This window comes from Lytechinus variegatus, chromosome 7, assembly GCF_018143015.1.
Source record: "Lytechinus variegatus isolate NC3 chromosome 7, Lvar_3.0, whole genome shotgun sequence".
Classification (NCBI taxonomy): Eukaryota; Metazoa; Echinodermata; class Echinoidea; order Temnopleuroida; family Toxopneustidae; genus Lytechinus; species Lytechinus variegatus.
The window spans coordinates 39,060,778-39,078,479 of NC_054746.1; the positions used below are offsets into that span (position 1 = coordinate 39,060,778).

The 17,702-nt window shown below is 34.7% G+C and overlaps 1 protein-coding gene across 1 annotated transcript; it reads left to right on the forward strand.

The window, feature by feature from the left end:
- Positions 1-618: 618 nt before the first annotated feature.
- Positions 619-17,142, forward strand: LOC121419246 (AP-4 complex subunit mu-1-like). Its single transcript, XM_041613623.1, has 13 exons — positions 619-736; positions 2,036-2,121; positions 2,675-2,781; positions 3,357-3,453; positions 5,375-5,494; positions 5,958-6,029; positions 6,635-6,706; positions 7,513-7,579; positions 8,964-9,124; positions 10,039-10,130; positions 10,641-10,739; positions 11,147-11,264; positions 14,672-17,142. The coding sequence occupies exons 1-13, from the start codon at positions 676-678 to the stop codon at positions 14,867-14,869; spliced, it is 1,350 nt and encodes a 449-aa protein (XP_041469557.1). The 5' UTR covers positions 619-675; the 3' UTR covers positions 14,870-17,142.
- The last annotated feature ends 560 nt before the right edge of the window (positions 17,143-17,702 follow it).

Below are 17,702 nucleotides of genomic sequence, written 5' to 3' on the forward strand. Positions count from 1 at the left end.
TACAGGAATGTTTTATTGTTACTGGTCCTTAAGTCGTTGGCTTTACCTTATTTGGTTTAGTATGACCCCACCTTCTACACCTCGCGCAAATCGGACTCTAAACACGAAGTGTTTGGGCAAAAAGGACATCCTTTATAAAACATTTTAATTTTGTTTTATCATCCCCGCAAATTCGACCCTAAACACGTAATTTTCCTAGCGAAATAGATACCCTTTTTTCATTATTTTTGTGTTTTTGACACCCTTTTCACGTTACGTACGTAACGTGCCCTATCGTGAAAAAGACATCCTTTTTACGTGTTTTTTTGGTCGCGCATGGTATCCACTCGTCAATGTAAGTGCCCCCCCCCCGGGGGGGGGGGCACTTACATTGACGAGTTTTCCTAGGTATATAATATATAATGCGATTAAACGTGCGTCGAGATTTTTTGCTAAAATCTAAAAGACTAAAATCTCTATCTTCAGGATTGGCTGCAGAACCATTTCGAGATTATTGCAGAAAAGCAAGAAGAATAAGTGGAAACTTTTTTTCTACAGTTTCGCCACCCCCCCCCCCCCATCCGCCTATGAGGCGGCTGTCGAGATTCTGAGATTCTATTTTTTCCTTTTCGATTTGTCTTGTGTTGATGTCCGATCTTGAGCAAAAAAAAAGACAGGTCTGAGACTGAGTAGTAAATGATGTTTTATCAGATTCTGGTGCAATCATCAAGAGGCAGCGATCTTCTAACGAAAGAATGTATCCTTAAATGAAATATTTTGGCTCTTGTTTCCTAATTTACTTTAGACATTGTGTCGTACTAGTTAGGAATATGGAGGCTGCCGGCCGGAATAGCCCAGATGAATGATAATTAGTGTCCCATCTATTGAAATTGGTGTAGGCCTAGGTTTAGATCTAGACGAAACTCGACCGAATATCAAATTTACAAACATGCTTGCTTTGAATTTGATAATAAACTTTTATGAAAGTAAGCAACAATAGGAACACAAGTCAATTAGGCCTTATCGTCATCCAAGTCACTGGGCCAAACTTGAGCACACAAAGTCAAATATCAGCAAAAATCCATGGTTGGAAATATTTTCAAAATAAATCTACTATTGTTTGCATAGACCAAAAGCTTCAATCTCTGTATTTTGGTTGTTCCGCAGAAAAGCGTCACACGTATTGCGAGGTTAGTATGCTATACTGTCGCGTAACGGGGCTCTGCCGGGGGTAGCGTTTTCCTTCTCCAGCGGTCTCTCGCAAAACCCAGTTCACTGTCTCAATCTCGCATCTCGCTCTCTCTAAAAGGGGGGTTCTTTCACAAAAATATATTGTGCAGAAAACGTGACTCGAGCATTCTCCTTCGACCACTACTCACCAAACATTAAGTTTCACAACCAATCGAACTCGAACAAGGTAAAATAAGGGAAACTTACGAGATTTCTTTGAGTTAATTGCAAAGACTTTATCTGTTCTTCATCACAGATATACACGATCTGCCCAAAAAAGCCTCGCGGCCACATTTTTTACTTGCCGACCGGCCCTCTATCGGTCAGTTATGCTACAATACTAAAAGAACTGCATTGGTTCCAGTCACCAATACATAGACGGAATTTTTTGGCCTGTACGTAAGACAACGTATTAGCAGCAATGTTAGATCTTATATTTGGCAGAAACCTGATTTTCATATTTTTTTTTACCTAAAAAGTAAAATGTCAGATTGTAAAAAAGAAATTATGTCCAAATTTATGAAAAAATATATAAAATTCATGAATATCGTACCTGAGACCGCAGTTACCACTAATTCCTTTCAAATGATGATCAAAACATAGTGTTGAGACTGCCAATTTCCCATAGGATGGGACTCGGATAACGTCCGCCCCCCGCTTCCGCCGCCGATGCTGGCAAGTTTATTGCTTCTGTAGGCCCAAAAGCCCAAAGTTCAAAATAGATGATTATATATTAACTTATTCTTGGATTGTCCATAATATACATGTTAATGTAGATTATTCTTTTCCAATCCTTGTTATTCTCTTAATGGTGAATTTTTCTCAGATCAGGAACATGGGATTCCAAAGTTTGGAGAAGTTTTCAGGTCTTTCCTTAAGAACCATAAGGAAAAAGACCTACTTCCAGTTATGGTAAACATGATTTTTTTTTTTTTATTTGCAAGGAATTTTTTTGTTGTTGATAAATATGAAGTTATGAAATATCTGATTGTTTCATTTACTATTCACTTTTAGATACAGGTATTACTTATTTAGACTTCTGCAAGAAATGTATTTTACAATGAATCTAGATTTAATTTTTCTTCCATTAGCATCTTTAAATGGTGTGTGTACTTTATCAAATAATACTATTATTATTATTGTTATTAATATTATTACTCTTATTATTATTACTATTATTATGATGATTATTATTATTATCATCATTTAATTATTATTATTAAACTATATTATTGCTAATATTTTTGGATTTGTTTCCTTTTTGCACTGGATGTGGTAAGCGTTTATTCAGTTTATTATTTGGCCCGTGAATTTTCTTGGAAAGATGCTTGGTCCATTAAATAAAACTTTTGGAAACGATATCACTTAAAGAGTACAGCCATTCAAACCAGGAGTTTTTGTATTGCTTGACTATAAAATGTCAGTAGTTTTGATTGCAATCATTTTTTTGGTCCCTTCTTTACAGGAAGTAAGTGGCAAATACATCATTCACATAAAGTGCAATGGTATATATTTTATATGTTCTGCATCACAAGATGAACCACCTTTTGCAGCTTTGGAATTATTAGAAAGGTAAAAAGAATTCAATTGTTTTGGCTGAGTACACAAATATGTTGGATTACTTAAGGGTTGAATAATTTTGTACAATATGTTTTTCCTTTTTTTTATAAACGTGCTGTTAATCTGTACATTGGCATCTTCACAACTATCAAAATATATTTAATATTATTCCTTACAGTTGATCAACAAATCTGAATTGAGACCCAATATGAACATTTTTCATATAAAGAATTCCTTGCATTTTTTTTGCTTGTGACAACAGCATGAATTCTGCAGACGAAGTAAATGCTTTAACTGACCTTGTGAAAAATAAAAGCAGTTGCCAAATTACTTCTAATGTTCATCTGATTGGTTTGGAACTAGCTTGCTTTTCCATCTATTAATGTCCACAGGATACCTTTCATCAGAATGATTCCAAGTAAAAATTCTTGTCTCTTCAAATACTGATTCATGTACAAAGTATGTTTCAATATTTATTTTCTTTCAATAAAGGCATAGCTGATTAAGTTTTTCATTTTATGAGATAAAGATGGGATTTGAACTGACAATATTCTTTCTATTTTGTTTTCTCATGTTTATCCTAATAGATTGAGTGGGTTAGTGAAAGACTTTTGTGGTATTGTATCTGAAGAAGCCATTGTTCAGAACTCTGCTCTGGTATATGAATTATTAGATGAAATTATGGTAAGCCTTTTTTCATTGTTCATTGTAGAGTAGATCATAACTTGGAATTTAAATAGGAATGGCTTCAGATAATTTCCTCTTGATGATCGCATTATTTTATGTGATGCTGCAAATTATTCTATACCTCAGGAGAGTGACATAAAGCTAAAGTTATATATGACTTGATGAACAAATTATTGTTCTCAATTATTTTAAATTGAGTCAGGTGAAGTTGAGATATCAATATATTTGTGGAGTATCTTAATTTTTCAAGATTTATTGATTGCTGTTTCATATCAGTATTGATGAATACAGATAGAATAGTAAATCAAATGAAGTTAATATACATACAGTTGAGGCCGAAAGTTTACATACACCCATGGAATTCAGTGAATTTTGTTTGCTAGACAGACATCGTAACAATTTATATATCTTCAGAAATATAAATGCTACCATGACAAATTTGGTATCAAATGAAAGGGCATATTACGCTCATTCACATGATTGGGATGCCATTGGGATTAAAGTATATTTCAGGTGAAATTTTCTTTGAAGGAAAAAAATAATATTCATGCCAAATGTATTCTATTGTTTGTTATTATATTTTCAAAAATCGTTTCATAGACATATATAAATTCAAATCTATGATTTATATTACACTTTCTATCATGATATGTCACCACTGAACAAAAAATTGTAATCTGAAATGTTTGTGTTGAGAAGTAATTAGCACAAATATGAAAAGTTTTTGTCAAGTTTTTATTTTTAATTTGTCTAAAATATGAAGATTCTTGGGGAAAAAATGACACCTAAATATTTTTCAGCTCCTAATGCCAAAGCAATGTGATGAAGGGGTATGACGTACTCATTTGTTTGATATCAAATTCGTCATGATAGCACAAATATTTCATAAGATACAGTAGATTTTATGATGTTTGGCAAGTGTCAACTTTTGTTCGAATTTCCTGGGTGTATGTAAACTTCTGGCCTCAACTGTATATAATAAATCAGGAGAGAAATGACACATTTGAATACATTTTTGTTTTTTAAAATAGGATTATGGAATAGTAAGCAAATAATAAATGCTAGTGAAAGCGATGGTACAAACTATCATTAGTGAGGCTATTTGGATGCAGCTGTCTTTATAAAATTGTAAGAGTGCCTGTACATTCAATTGCTGCGGAAAAGATACTTTGTCATATTAGTACTATGTCATATCCACTGACACAAATAGGTGATTATAAATGTGCTTTTATTACATATCAAAAGTAATCTGTTAATATAAAGAAAAGGGGCAATTTTTTTATTAAAATGACAATTAATATGAAATCGTTATGCTAAATTTTGTCACAGATGAGTGATGATTGATGGCCAAACTACCCTTTATCACATGACTAACTTTTGACCAATCCCATAGCAAGATTCTTCATTTCCTTATGGATGCATGCACTTATTTGTTTTTGATGTGTGCATGCGCTGTCCTAATTTACTTTTACACCTTTTTAAGTGCACTTATGGTACAGATAGACTGATAGTACACAGTTCAATGAACTTATATAGGATAGTACCCACTACACAGTGCTTTGGTGAAAGTGCAGTACTTTTCATTGATCAGACAACGAGGATTAATATAATATTCACTACTTTTACTTGTAGTTTGAAGCCTTATATTCATACCGTATATAGGCCAGTGAAAACTTGTAGTGAATATATTTGAATAGGATTGTGGTATAGTACTCACTACTTGGACCTGTAGTTTGAAGCCTTATATTCATACCGTATATAGGCCAGTGAAAACTTGTAGTGAATATATTTGAATAGGATTGTGGTATAGTACTCACTACTTGGACCTGTAGTTTGAAGCCTTATATTCATTCAGATCCTATATAGACCAGTGAAAGCTTGTAGTGATATATATATTTAAATTTATGTTTTCTAATAGGATTGTGGTATAGTACTCACTACTTCAACCCGTAGTTTGAAACCTTACATTCAGACTGATCCCATACCAGTGAAAGCTGATAGGCAGATTGAGGGAATCCTTGGTATCGCACCTGGATTGGTATGACATCACTTGACAATTAACACCAAACATCTATATTCTCTACCTATTTTTCAATTAATTGCTCAGCCATTATTGTAAACAAGCGTAGTTTATTCTGTTTCTATGCAAAAACATTGAGAGTCGTTTATAAGTTTATAAATATAAATATATTTTTTCTTTCTCTTCCATATAATTTGCTACTCCCCACTAGTCAGCAACATCTGTTTAAACTTTTTTCTTCCAAATCTTTCTCTGATCTGAATGATGATATGTATTTGATAATTTTGTAATTTTTGTGGTGTGTTAAAATCTTGAAAGGGTATGCATAACAGAAATTAAAATGTGTATACTGAGAAAATTGAAGCCATTGAAATGACACCATGATCATATTGTTTAAACATTTCATTAATGAATTGCTATTTTTCTTTGGTCCAAACATTTTCTAAAGATGGTTTCTCTTTCTCTCTCTTTTCTATTTTAGTTTGGTTCTGACTTTCAAATTGCTCCAAGTAATTCTCCTGATAAGCCATTATCTCTTAGTCAACATTCTCAGGTAATTATTTGAACTGATTTTGTGTTTGCATGTGTGCATATGAACTACATCCTGGTACATCAAGAGTTTGTTCTGCCCAGTAAAATGTTCAATGTTTTTAGTTCATGAATCCCCATGATGTACTAAATTATTCAGAAATTTTGGTTTGCTGTATTTTTTTCTTCACATTTCAAGCATGTTTTATTCTTATTAATTTCCAAGTTAAAAAGATATGTCTTTCACTGATTGTAAAAATGAAAACCATATTCTCTGATAATAGCAATAAAGAATAAGGGTGTGTGTTTGTTTATTTTTTACCTATTTATTTGTAGAGCCCCGATTATAAGCAGTCTTGCTTCTCAGGGGTCCTGATCATTATAATTATGTACCTTGTAACTTGTATTTGATTAAAGACCCTTATATTATGTTCTGTATTATCATTTGTATTATGTCATTTCAGAAAATATTTTGATGGTCTTAATGGTCAATAAACTGAATTGAATTAAGATTTAAAGTAAAAGAAGAAATGAATTCTAAGTGATGCCATGATAACCATTAAGTATGTATTTGTAATGTGATGTTCTATTGTAAGAAATGTGATTTTTTTTTTCAAATTTAATTTGTAGGCACTTGGCAGTCAGAAAAATGAAGTTTACTTGGACATCATTGAAAGGATGACTGTTCTTGTAGCAGTCAATGTAAGTTTCTTAATATATCATGTACTTGTTATTTATTGAATCACTTGACTTAGATATATGTAAAAACCTTTATCTTTTCTTTAATAAAGAATGAATAATTGATTTTGTAAAGTATCCATGTAGTGAAGTCCTAAAGATTTTAAATTATGATTTTATTGGTCATATTTGAAATTACTATGGAAAGAATTATTGTACATGTGATTCGAGGAATGTATTTTTTTGTAGACTTTGTATAGATAAGAATGGACTTGAGGTATTATGTTCTAGTAGATTCATTACTTCGAATATGTTGCCCATTAGTGGTTAAAAATTCTTCTATATTAAGGTTTTATTAGAACTGCATTTGTCATACTCGTAATCATGGGTAGGATTTGTTGAATATCCCCATCCCCCCCTCTTGTGTTTCCTCACCTCCTTTTTTCCCCTCATCCTAGTTTTCCCTCATCACCACCACCATTGTCATTGTCACATCAGATGTAGTTGTATGTGTGTCATTGTCGATTTAGGCTGTTTTTTCTTTGTCAAACAAGATGATATAATGTTAGTTATATTAAGGCCACTGCACACTTTACGACCCGACTGGTCTGCGACCTAGTGAAGAGAAATGTGATGTCACAGCACTTGTCAGCTTGAGAGTTGCAGACCGGTCAGAGACAAGTCGCAGGGAAAATCGTAAGGATTTGACATGTCAAATCCTTATGACTCGATCACAAGCTCAATCCAAGTTCCAGCCAATCAGACAGCAGAGTTGCACAACGAGTCCAGTCGGGTTGTGAGGTGGCCTTTAGATGTTGTTATCTTTACAGGGTAATGTTATCCAGAGTGAGTTGAATGGTACAGTACATCTGAGAAGCTTTCTTGTTGGAAACCCTGGTGAGTAAGATATATACCTCATTCAAAATCAGTACGGTTTCAATTGCAATTTCTTCATGATGAATGTAATTGAATAAAAATATCCTCAAATAGTCTTGCTGGTAATAGGTTAAGTGAGAGTCCTGTGGTTATACTAATGAACTAAGCAGGCTAGAATGGGATGGGTGACCAAACGGTGAAAGAACATTTGCTCCTGCGACGTTTGCTCCGGTCTTAATATATCACAGGTCATAGGGTTAGAATTAGGATTGTAATAGAGTTTTGAGGTCTGAATAATGTAAAGATAAGGATTAGGGTTTATTTAGTATTGGAGGGTAGATATAATGTTTGGCTCAATGTGCAGATTTTTCATCGGAGGAGCATTGTTGCCAGAGCAATTGTCATGGAACCGACCTGACATCCTAGATTTCAAGGGACAGTCCCGTATTTCACTTATTTGTCCTACATCCTGTGCAATCCTGTCTGGGACACTGTTTTGGTTTCTTTTGTAATGAAAATATTGTCAATATTTTTTCAAAATCTATCAAAATAGAAAATAATACAGTTTTTGCTCGCCCATATGTTTTAGATATTGTAACCTTAGTACCATGTCTAGCCCCCTCTATATTTTAGGGGCTCATTATGCCATCAGTATGACTTTGAAGTGTCCCGTATTTCAACTGCCCAAATCTGGTCACCCTGAGTATAGGACAGAACTGTATGGTCACCATTGTCATCAAATATGTTGAGATAGAGAGATATTACAAATAAATTTAAAGATCAATGAATATACTTATTGCATTTTCAATTGCTTTAAAGGAGAATGAAACTCTTGAAACCAGTTGAATTCATATAAAATAAAAAATAAAAGAAATAGATGAATGAAATGTGAGGAAAGTAGAATGAATAAGAAGAAAGTTATGAGCATTTGAATATTGAAATCACTAATGGTATGTAGATGCTCCCATTGGCAATGGAATATTATCTGTGACCTCACACATGTATAACTTCCCAATTTCTTGAGTAGATATTTCACTTCAATTGTCTCTTCTGTTGCAAGATTAGGTGTTCTTTTTATGAGAGGATATATAAGAGAAGGTTCACAACATTATATAAATTGTTTGTCATACCATTGAAATGAGGAAAAAAAAGAGATATACATGTACTTTGGGGGTATATTTTGATGTCCAAATGAACGAGATGTATATGTGTGACATCACAGGTCTTATTGCATTGCCAGTTGGATAATCACTTGCTCCCAAAGGTTTCATTATCCTTTAAGTGGAGTTATCTCATAATGTCACATATAGGAATAAAGTAGGTCAAAGTTTATAGGCCATATACTTCTTGATATTCATGTTTTGTTTAGATTTTTAACAGCCCTTATTATGTTATATCATTACAGAACTTGTGATTGGTTTAAGTGAAGACCTTATGATAGGTAGAGGTAGTCCAATCAGTTCTGGACCAGGAGTTAGATTAGACCATGTTCAGTTCCATCCTGCTATTAGTCTAGCTGAGTTTGAGCAGCAGAGGGTCTTAAGAACTCAAAGCCAAGAAGGAGAGGTAATTTTTAAACACCTTTATTCACCTTATCCCCCATAAAAAGTTTTAAGGCCACTGCACACCTTATGATTGGTCTGCGAACTGATTTTGGAATAAAACGTAGTAGTATTCGATGCTAGACATGGAATATCTTACTGTGTAATGTTCTAAATCATTGTACCAATACTTATGGTCAAATCTGTCACTATGCTACCATTCTTTTTAGCATTTAGATATTTAGTCGTAATGATGTCATAGTAATCATACATTTGGCTATGATTTGAAACTAATTTGGCCTTTACTAAAAATAAAGGCTTGCAATCATCAAAAATTTTTATACTAGTATTCTTTCAGTTAATTTGAACCTCAAATTCACATTTTCAGATTATGAGCACAATGCAATTTGTTCCAAAATCGGATCGTGGTCCAGTTGTAGGGTCCACTGGTCTATATTGTGTAACATAATTTTTAAATGGTCTCAGATGAAGTTTAGTTTTTATAATTATTTCAAAGGAAATTTAAATTTTTTTTTCCAATAATTAATGATTGAGCTTCCACTAATATTTGAGCGCTTCCTACTTTTCCAAAGTCCATGTTGAAAACTTTGAATAACTTATAATTGTGGTATTAAAATAGAAATATTGTTTGTCAGCATTATATTGAATTTTCATATCTAAATATTTAAAAGCAACTTTTTACCCCCTTTTATCGCTTAAGTGTTGATTTTTAATCTTGTCATTTATAGTTTTGTCTTATCAAGGTTTTTTTTTCTTTGATTTCACAGACAATATGATTAAATATGGCATTTCTAATCACAGAAGCATCAATTGTTTTTATAACTTTGTACCATTTCTGTTGTGATTTTAAGAACCTGTACTGCTATTGTCATGTTAAGTTTTGTTTCATCAAGGCTTGTTTCTCCTCTTATTTCACAGACAACATTAATGAAATACGGTATTTCTAATCATCTTTCCAATAAACTTCCATTCCAAGTAGAGGCATCAGTGGCAGAGATTACTGAAAAACAGTAAGATTTTATGGTGTCCTGTAACATGCTTTAATCCTAAGATTTCATTTATCCTACACATGCGCATTAAGCAAACCATTTATATCATTTAGAAATATGATGAAAAATCAGCATATTATTTTGTACACTGTTTAAAACTTGGCACAACTTTGTTATACACATTTATAAAAAAGAATAACCATGGTCCTTTCACAAGAAAGTAACATTTGTCCATGTTATTTCATCTTGACAGCAATTGTTTATCATATAAAATGTCTTTGTCTTCATGATTGGTTTCTCTAAACAATCAGGAACTCTGGAGGATGTTTTTTTTTCAGCTAATTGCCTTTATTTGGGTCAGCCATAGACAAGGATTACTCATTTTGGGATACCATCCTCTCATTGTACATAAGTATATCTTGGTCATTTTTGTACTTTTTATATTATATTGCTTGTCAAATGCTGAGAAAACTATATTGGATTGAATTGAAATTAATCTTTGAAGTGATATTCCTTATTTCTTTTGCTTAGGATTGTGGAAGTAGAACTTCATGTAATGTGTCATGTTGATCAGAGACACCATGCTGTTAATGTCAAACTAAACTTACCACTACCCAAAGCTACTACAGAGTAAGTCATGGAAGCATAAACCTTTTTACAGCCATCCACATTTTTTAATGTGTAATTGATGACATTTAGAAACAAAATATACTGCAGAAGTGTCTCTGATGGGGTTATCTATCTACTTAAATGTATAATTTCCATTTCTTATTTTGTTCTGGTTCAGGTTTAAGATTGACTTTGTAATTCATTGTGAAGTCAGTCATTGTAATTCATCTTAGGCAATAGTTCAAGTTATATTTTTAGTAGCAATGAGATTTTTAGACCGATAACATTACCATGGTCTCTGAGCATGTCTTTTGTTTTGCTAACATTTCTCAGAAATCCAGCATGATACATTTCTTAAAACATGGAATTAAAAAAGTTTTATTCGAATAATTGTAAATCATTTAATAATATTTTAATATTTTTTACAGTGTATCCCCAAGCCTACCATCACAAAGTCAAACCATGGAGTATAAACGAGGAGACAGATCGGCAGTGTGGTGTATTAAGAAGATGATAGGTGGTAGTAAACATACAGCTAGACTAAGGGTGAGTCACTTAAGCAATAGGTGGTAGTAAACATACGGCTAGACTAAGGGTGAGTCACTTAAGATGATAGGTGGTAGTAAACATACAGCTAGACTAAGGGTGAGTCACTTAAGATGATAGGTGGTAGTAAACATACAGCTAGACTAAGGGTGAGTCACTTAAGATGATAGGTGGTAGTAAACATACGGCTCAACTAAGGGTGAGTCACTTAAGATGGTAGGTGGTAGTAAACATACGGCTAGACTAAGGGTGAGTCACTTAAGATGATAGATGGTAGTAAACATACAGCTAGAATAAGGGTGAGTCACTTAAGATGGTAGTAAACATACAGCTAGACTAAGGGTGAGTCACTTAAGATGATAGATGGTAGTAAACATACAGCTAGAATAAGGGTGAGTCACTTAAGATGGTAGTAAACATACAGCTAGACTAATGGTGAGTCACTTAAGATGATAGATGGTAGTAAACATAAAGCTAGACTAAGGGTGAGTCACTTAAGATGATAGATGGTAGTAAACATACGGCTAGACTAAGGGTGAGTCACTTAAGATGATAGGTGGTAGTAAACATACAGCTAGACTAAGGGTGAGTCACTTAAGATGATAGGTGGTATTAAACATACGGCTAGACTAAGGGTGAGTCACTTAAGATGATAGGTGGTAGTAAACATACGGCTAGACTAAGGGTGAGTCACTTAAGATGATAGATGGTAGTAAACATACAGCTAGACTAAGGGTAAGTCACTTAAGATGATAGATGGTAGTAAACATACAGCTAGACTAAGGGTAAGTCACTTAAGATGATAGATGGTAGTAAACATACAGCTAGACTAAGGGTAAGTCACTTAAGATGATAGATGGTAGTAAACATACAGCTAGACTAAGGGTGAGTCACTTAAGATGATAGGTGGTAGTAAACATACGGCTCGACTAAGGGTGAGTCACTTAAGATGATAGGTGGTAGTAAACATACAGCTAGACTAAGGGTAAGTCACTTAAGATGATAGATGGTAGTAAACATACAGCTAGACTAAGGGTTAGTCACTTAAGACGATAGGTGATAGTAAACATACAGCTAGACTAAGGGTAAGTCACTTAAGATGATAGGTGGTAGTAAACATACAGCTAGACTAAGGGTAAGTCACTTAAGATGATAGATGGTAGTAAACATACAGCTAGACTAAGGGTTAGTCACTTAAGACGATAGGTGATAGTAAACATACAGCTAGACTAAGGGTGAGTCACTTAAGATAATAGGTAATAGTAAACATACTAGGCCCGTTTCGGGTACACGGGTACACGTGTACACGCACGGTTAAGTCAGTGCACGTGTACTAAATTCCATCACCGTGTACACGGTAGCATCTGCATAAAGCTTGCGTGGGACTGTAAAGTCAGTGAACAAGCTCACAGCCTCACATTAATTCTTAGTTCTCAGACACTGCACATGTTTTAATCACTAATATGTCAATATATTTCAATTTACCTAGAGTGAGTTTACTTCCAAAATTGCCGATTTAATCCACATATATTCTGGAAACTCAAGTTTTTGTACCACACGAAATGGGTGTGCTCCGGTCAGTGCAGGGCCCTAGTTAGCGCCGACGTTCGTTGGATGTGCATTTTGCATACTGTACCGTACATGCATGCACAGATCGTTGCAGAATTGAGTGTAACTGAAGTGTAAATCGATTGATTTTCATTATTTTATTGCCAATTTGAGGAGCGTGTGTTTGTAGGCTTGTAGCACATGTGTATGAGCATATAACACGTAACTGGAGACTCGAGAAAGCGTTCTTCAATCACTTTTAGAGTCAATTTGAGAATCACCAATTGCGACACCGATCATTGCTCCAGTTACGTGTTATACGCTCATAAACATGTGCTACAAGCCTACAAACACACGCTCCTCAAATTGGCAATAAAATAATGAAAATCAATCGATAACTTCAGTTACACTTAATTCTGCAGCGCTCTGTGCATGCATGTACGGTACAGTATGCAAAATGCGCATCCAACGAGCGTCGGCGCTAACTAGGGCCCTGCACTGATTTACTTTTGCATTCTTTATTAATTTAATGCGCTGCTAAGCTGAGTAAACTTTTTAATTGCACCAATTTTTGTGGATTGATACTTCTAACTTCTCAGGTAAGCTTTAAAACTGTGACTTAGGCTACATGTAGGAAACACTGAAAAAATACCGTAACTCACTCAGTGTTTACAACGTGTACACGACCGAAAAAAAAGCCGTGTACACGTGCATCAAAAATGGACTTTCAAACCGGGCCTAAAACATACATCTAGAATAAGGGTTAGTCACTTAAGATGATAGGTGGTAGTAAACATACAGCTAGACTAAGGATGAGTCACTTAAGATGATAGATGGTAGTAAACATACGGCTCGACTAAGGGTGAGTCACTTAAGATGATAGGTGGGAGTAAACATACAGCTAGACTAAGGGTAAGTCACTTAAGATGATAGATGGTAGTAAACATACAGCTAGACTAAGGGTAAGTCACTTAAGATGATAGGTGGTAGTAAACATACGGCTCGACTAAGGGTGAGTCACTTAAGATGATAGGTGGTAGTAAACATACAGCTAGACTAAGGGTAAGTCACTTAAGATGATAGATGATAGTAAACATACGGCTCGACTAAGGGTGATTCACTTAAGATGATAGGTGGGAGTAAACATACAGCTAGACTAAGGGTAAGTCACTTAAGATGATAGATGGTAGTAAACATACAGCTAGACTAAGGGTGAGTCACTTAAGATGATAGGTGGTAGTAAACATACGGCTCGACTAAGGGTGAGTCACTTAAGATGATAGGTGGTAGTAAACATACAGCTAGACTAAGGGTAAGTCACTTAAGATGATAGATGGTAGTAAACATACAGCTAGACTAAGGGTGAGTCACTTAAGATGATAGATGGTAGTAAACATATAGCTAGAATAAGGGTGAGTCACTTAAGATGATAGGTGGTAGTAAGCATACAGCTAGACTAAGGGTGAGTCACTTAAGATCATAGATGGTAGTAAACATACGGCTCGACTAAGGGTGAGTCACTTAAGATGATAGATGGTAGTAAACATACAGCTAGACTAAGGGTGAGTCACTTAAGATCATAGATGGTAGTAAACATACGGCTCGACTAAGGGTGAGTCACTTAAGATGATAGGTGGTAGTAAGCATAAAGCTAGACTAAGGGTGAGTCACTTAAGATCATAGATGGTAGTAAACATACGGCTCGACTAAGGGTGAGTCACTTAAGACGATAGGTGATAGTAAACATACAGCTAGACTAAGATTCCAATGTTAAAAAATCAGCTATTGCAGTATATTTACACATCTAATTTGTCCTGTGCATTTGAAACAAGTTTCATTATCATTCTTCAAATTTTTAGATTCATTTGGACCATCTTAGTAATAGTACCCTTGTAGAAATCGGCCCAGCTAGTCTAGAATTTGAACTCAAAGACTTCACTTCCTCCAAGCTTCAGATTCGTTTCCTCAAAGTGTTTGACAGGCACAACTCCTATGTACCATTCCGTTGGGTTCGTTATGCAACCCTCAGTGATTCCTATGTCATCAGACTCAGATGACATCAATACACCAGACACACTGTGAGGAGATTCCTGTATGTCATCAGACTCAGATAACATCAATACACCAGACACACTGTGAGGAGATTCCTGTATGTCATCAGACTCAGATAACATCAATACACCAGACACACTGTGAGGAGATTCCTGTGTGTCATCAGACTCAGATAACATCAATACACCAGACACACTGTGAGGAGATTCCTGTGTGTCATCAGACTCAGATAACATCAATACACCAGACACACTGTGAGGAGATTCCTGTGTGTCATTCTATGCTGCAAGAGATATGTCAGGTTGAAGTATTGCTCTGGAATACCTTGCTAGCTGTAAGCAACCCATGAGCTCTTTGTGGTGAGAATTTTACAGTATTCCTCCATACATTAAATGCATTCTGTCTTGAATTTTCATGGGGAATGGATTACAATTGGCCAACAAGACTATATGAAAAAACAGTAGAAATAACTGTATTATAGATAGACAATTAGGGCTCAGTAGTTTGTACTGTCCCATCTTTGATATTCCTGGGATTTTCAGAGAAGGGAAAGTAAGATAATGACTTTTGTGAGGCAATTGGTCGAATATATGATGACTATTTCTCTTGATGGAAAGCATGTGTTACTGGGTAAATACTCCAGTAGTGTTCCACTCCCCATGAAACATGACATTGTATATCTTTTTTAAAGAACATTTCATTCCCCAAAGCATGCTCACTTTAACATTTCTAACAAAATTTTCAAATTCTTCAGCTGTGGTGAAGTCAAGGCTTCATGCTTGATAAAACTTATTTCAGACATAAAATGGTCCTTAACCCTAAAACAGCCCCTCAACATTTTCCACGACCATTCTGCAGAATTTTTTTACCACGCCGCTCATTGACTTTTTACTTTAAAGTCTTGCGGGTATGCGGTTGAAAAATTATGCCACATTATGTAAGTGCATGTCAGACCCAAATTGCTCCGAAATGTGATTTTGTGTACAAAGTCCATGCAAATTGAGTTTTCTCATCTCCTCCATAAAGGTATGATTATCCTTACTTTCATCAGCGGAAATAAATAGATTTTAGCATAATTATGTTTCAAAGAGATTCTGCAATAAATTTTGGGAAAAAAACAAAGAAAAACAAAATGTTAAACAACAGAGAAATGCATAAGAAATACATAAAACCATAATATACATCATTTAGTTTCAAACCAGGACTTCTTCATTTGTAATTGTTAGCAATGGTAAAAAGAATATTCACACCAAAAATCAGCATTCTAGGAACTTTCTTTAGTGAATTATGATTTACGCATATATTAATTCATATCAAAAAATTTAATTATTTCAGAAAAAATTAACCATACAGACTTTTAGATTGTATTCCACACTATTATCATGCTAATTTTCTCAGTGTTTGCGCGATTGGCAGCTGAGATGTCAAGGGGGAATTGATTCGACCCCCCCCGTCAGATAACGTTAAAAAAATCCTGGTCTGGTTAGGGTTGAAGCCACCTCTCTTGACTCCATCATTGCTTGTTGACCAACCATGTTGTCATTTTTGCATGTTAGCTTTGATGAGTTAAACTAATACATGTATTAACATTAAAATAAATGATAACTTTGTAATGAACAAATTTATATTTTTTTGTTTATAAATTCTTTCAAATATAACAATATGGTAGGTTGTGCTGTAATGTAAAAGCAGAAGTAAATTTGTAATATTTCATCAAATTGATTTTATTGCAATTGAGAGCATTAATGTTTTAAATTGTTAAAGCAAGCAATATTTACAAAATATGTGTTTAACATCATGGATTTGTAGCACTGTCGAAGGAGATCATATTTTCATGACTCCCGTTTCATAGAAAATTCAAAGAAAGTTGTAATATTGATGTGGTTATCTGTTATTATGAAGGAAAGACGATACAATAATTAATTCCCTTCAAACAATTTATCTCATGCTTCAATGCCGGGACTTGCCATCTCTGACAACTAATTTATTACTTTTAGCAGTGAACGTAACAATAAAAAGTTAAAACTACCCTCAACTCTTACAACCCATCTACTTGTATCCTTGCCTTCTTTCTCAGTTTACAGTAACTTGTTCTGTTTACAGAATTTAACCAGTCTAATCTCAGTGAAATTGAAGGGTAGATGGCGTCAATAGACTTGTATAATACTTTTTATGTAACAAAAGAATTTTAGGTTATAGCTTAACCTTTATTTTCAGAGATGATGTGCCGACAGAAACAATCCTCTCCTATCAAACAGGGAGTGCGTAAAGAGCAAAACGTACAAAAAGACGTTACACTGCACCTGCATGCTGGTGGGGTGAACAGGTGGATTTTTGGCCTCACTGTCATTTGGTATCCTGGACCTTCATTAAGCTTATGAATTATATGTCTTGCTACTAGTAAATAATTTCCAGTGAGCACAATTTTTATTAAGAGAATTCTTTCTACCTAGTGCAATTATATTTGATGCTAATAAAATAATCTATAGTTGACCTCTTTCATCAAGTCCATTAACTGTTTTTCAGTTCTTTTATAAGTTAATAAGAAATTTGCATCTCACATACTTTTCATTCTTGTGTTTATATGTGTTAAGGCCACCGCACACCTTACGACCCGACTGGTCGCCGACTGGCTTGCGACTGGGTGAGGGGAGATGTGACATCACAGCTCTTGTCAGCTTGCGCGTCGCAGACCGCTCAGAGACAAGTCGCAAGGAAAATCGGAAGGATTTGATATGTCGAATCCTTATGACTGGATCGCAAGCTCAACCCAACCTCCAGCCAATCAGACCGCAGAGTTGCATAAAGCGTATTATGATAAACAACGCGCATACGCAG